The following is a 4,271-nucleotide window of genomic DNA, read 5'->3' on the forward strand; positions in this document are numbered from 1 at the left end:
GTGCGCAGCTCGTTTACCGATTACGTTATTATGTATTATATACATAATCTAGGAATATATAATACATACAGAGCGGTACTGGCTCAGATATACTGTATATTCGGTGGCTCCTCCATCCCGTTTTCTACATAACGAGGTTTCGAAACAGCCGAACCGGGTACACCGCGAACCGGACAAAGCAGATTACCAGGGGCTACGGATAATAGTAATTCCAGCTCAACCGAGGACTTATTTGTCTCCGACTTTAATCAGAAGCCTGTCCCAATGTAGGGACATTGGTACATTAGATACGTGTGGCGATGTTGATCCTTTTACCTTGGCTTCTTTATTAAATTTTATGGATTTAATAGTACGTATATCCTGACTAGGATGTGATTGAACGATTGCGTGAAGCAACCTTGTAGGAACACCTACAGTAGTTGACTACAGAGACGTGCAAAACCAGCTTCACCATCCTGCACTCTTTGATTAACTCTGGGACCCACCTCCAAGACGTGCTCCGCTGAATACAGTTCGATTCGGGCTGGCAGTTTAGACGATAGTTACCGTGCCATAGATTACCATATTTACATCTTCCGGCATTACACGGACCATCCTTACCGAAACGCTCCTAACCCTGAACTGATATTTGAACTTGTTAATCTCTGTGCTGACAAGGACCTATGACTCACTTTCTTCCCGCTGCCCTTTTCCTACTTATATAATCTGGTATTGGCTTGCTTCTACTAATAAGTATGTTAACCTATCCTTTGCTTATCTGACCTATTCATCACTTGTCCTTCCATCCCCCCTTTCCCTAACCATGGGTCGCACTGCCCTATTTGTGATCGATATTCAGGCCGATCTAGCCCAGAATCCTCGAACTGAAATTCCTCATGCTGCTCGAATCCGAGATGTCGGGACCGTTATTCTTTCAAAGGCACGAACAGCTATAGACAATGAACTTAGTCGCGGCCTGGACACCAATCTTAGTATAATCATCGTCCAACACCACGAGACCCCTGAAAATGGCTCTTTGGTAAAAGGCAGTAAGCCATGGGAGCTAGTTTTCAAACCGCGCAACGAAGCAGAGAGGGTTGTGGAGAAGACTACCAGTGAGTTAATAACTTGACCGATTACTTTAATACAAAAGGATCTCTTGTTTTACAATAGAAGATGGTGTCCGGCCACTTACTGTACTCATATAGGGAACACGTTCGAGTCCAATCAGCAACTCGCGGATCAGCTAAAAGCTGAAGGGATTGAAGAGATTGTGGCTTTTGGAATTCAGAGTGAATGTTGCGTTGAATCAACCTGTAAGGGGGCATTAGCTGCTGGTTTCAAAGTTGTGTTGCTGCAGGGAGCCCATTCAACTTATAACATAGGAAATCGGAAGGCAGAGGACATTGAGCGGGAGGTTGAAGAAAGGCTCCGCAAAGAAGGTGCGGAAATTACTCCTTGGGATACATGGCATCCTTGACGCAGATCAAGGATAGCCGGAGCCGAAGTCCGTCCTAGTCATAGACAATTAGACTGGCGTTTGGCCAGGTTAGGTTAGGTTAATAGGGTCAGTTATACCTAACCGCTAGATTATGGCTAGGTTAATAGAATTTCTATATCTAACTACAGTTAAGCCAAAAATTGGACAGTTAATCTAGGTTAACTGTGCTTGGTGCTAAGACTGTTAATCCTTATCTAGTATATGTTACACCCGGGTATCCGTCCAAGGACTCTGCGACCAGTTAGCGATCTTGGTTAGAAGCAACTTACTCGGTTGACTAGAATCCACTAGCGACCGATGACGATGAGTGACCCGAAATAGTTCGAACAGTAACAATAATACTATGACGAATAGTCTAAGGTAAGAAGGCCAGGCCAATTGAGTATATATACTCAATTGTTAGATAGTGTAAACAAGTTGAGCTGATACTAATCTTGAATATAGCTATCAAGTAACAATTGGGATTGATTACAAAGAACTGAACTAAGTATATAAATAAGTATCCTTATATATCCTTGAGTATCTACTTCTATTGTAACTCTCTTAGAGATAGAGAATAGAGTATATCTAATTGTAGTACATAGTACTGTATATCCCCGATATACTCTCTCTGGAGTAGGTGCTGGAGTAGATATTATATAATAGAACTGTTATCCGCGTCTGTAGCCCTTCCCGAATAACTACTAGATAAATGATTCGTTGGGTATCTCTTACTCAGGAATCGGCCATTGTCATTCTATCGTTATTCTGCCTTGTGTGTCCACCTTCGATAAGATGCGCTAGACAAGGGTCTGTAACAGTATAGTAGATAGTGAGTTAGATTAACTGTGATTAATCTAATATTAATCTAATTATCTTAACCGACTGTAAGAATACTCTATTAATAATATTAAAAGATAATATTTATTAATTATATGTGATTCTAGCAAACATAGGGTTTATATTAGGCCGAGCGAGGTCTCCGAAGGTATTCTAAGATCGGGGATTGGAAGCGTCTTCTTATATCCTTCGCTCGCGGTCTATCTAGTACTATACTATTATAAAATAGATTACTATTTAGAGATTCTATTTATCAGTTTAATCGACCGTGTTTAATAGCTTATTAAATAGATTTAATAGTTATTGATCAGAATCAATCTCTAAAAACTCAATTATACTTGACAAGTGTTACACCCGGGTATCTGTCCAAGGACTCTGCGACCAGTTAGCGATCTTGGTTAGAGACAACTTAGTTAACTAGAATCCATTAGTAACCGATTATTATAGATAATTCTAAGATAGTCCGAACAATATCGGCGATACTATAATAATAGTCTAAGATAAGAAGACCAGATCAATTGAGTATATATACTCAATTATTAGATAGTATAAATAAATTAAACTGATACAAATCTTGAAAATAGCTATTCAGTAACTAAATAGATTGATTACAAAAAACTAAACTAAATATATAAACAAGTATTTTTATATATCTTTGCTATCCTCTTATAATAACTGATTGAGTATTCTATTAATATATAGTTAATATATAATATATTAGATTATATATTATTCAGCAACCGATAGTATACTATATAATTTTTGACCCGGATCAATACCCGGCGAGCTGTCTTGTCGAGTATAATTGAGCCCCCAGAGGTCAATTCTGATCGACAAGTATTAAGTCTATTCGATAAGCTGTTAAACGCGGTTAATTAATCTAATAAATAGAATCTCTAAATAATAATCTACTTTGTAATAGTATAGTATTAGATAGACCGCGAGTAAAAGATATAAAAAGATATTTCTAATTTCTAAGTTTAGAATATTTTCGAAAATCTTAATTTAATATAAATTCTATATTTATAAGAATTATATCTAATAATATATCTAAACTTATATAATTTTTCTATAGATTATAAATAAAAAAAATCTATAAATAGTCGGAGATATATCGAGCTATATCTAGATCTCTGAAATTCAGAGTAAATATATTAAAAAAAATATAAGAATGTGATTTTCGACCCGGATCGATACCCGGCAAGCTGCCTCGTTGAGTATAATCGAGCCTCTAGAGATCAATTTCGATTGACAAGTATCGAACCCGTTCAACAAGCTATTGAACGCGGTCGATTAATCTAATAAATAGAATCTCTAATCAGCGATCTACTTTGTAGTAGTATAGTACTAGATAGACCGCGAGCGAAAGATATAAGAAGATATTTCTAATTCCCGATCTTGAAATATCTTTGGAGATCTTGCTCGGTCTAATATAAACTCTATATTTATAAAAATTATATCTGATAATATATCTAAACTTATATAATTCTTCTATAGATTATAAATAAAGAGAATCTATAAGTAGCCGAAGATATACCGAGCTATATCTAGATTTCTAAAATCTAGAGTAAATATATTAAAAGAAATATAAGAAATTAATAAGTATCTTGATATCGAAGAGAATATTTAAAATATATCTATTATCAGATATAAATTAATTGAAATAAAATAATAAATAGAATCAGTCTACAAGTCTCTATTGGAAAAAATAATATTCTGATATCGATCTTTTAATAATTGGCCAGGTAAATTGGCGGTGATAATATTAATATAGAGTTACTCTGAATACTGGAGAGATAATTTAATAAATAACTGTATTAATAGAAAAAAACTCTATCTATATAGTAAGAAACTATAAATATTTTCTAATTTTAATTATCAGTAGTATTAGAGAATACTGGGATATATCTTTATATTTCTGTCTATTAAAAGATAGAAGACTTGATTATAATTCTAATATATAATAGATAAT

General features: G+C 35.1%; 1 protein-coding gene across 1 annotated transcript; it reads left to right on the forward strand.

Moving 5' to 3' along the window:
- Positions 1-802: 802 nt before the first annotated feature.
- Positions 803-1,459, forward strand: ABOM_012251 (cysteine hydrolase family protein; the record flags this gene model as incomplete). The annotated part of the gene is made up of 2 exons (XM_022539378.1): positions 803-1,094; positions 1,188-1,459. The coding sequence occupies 2 exons, from the start codon at positions 803-805 to the stop codon at positions 1,457-1,459; spliced, it is 564 nt and encodes a 187-aa protein (XP_022382866.1).
- Positions 1,460-4,271: the final 2,812 nt, after the last annotated feature.

The sequence above is a fragment of the Aspergillus bombycis genome, assembly GCF_001792695.1.
Source record: "Aspergillus bombycis strain NRRL26010 chromosome Unknown contig00279, whole genome shotgun sequence".
Taxonomy (NCBI): domain Eukaryota; kingdom Fungi; phylum Ascomycota; class Eurotiomycetes; order Eurotiales; family Aspergillaceae; genus Aspergillus; species Aspergillus bombycis.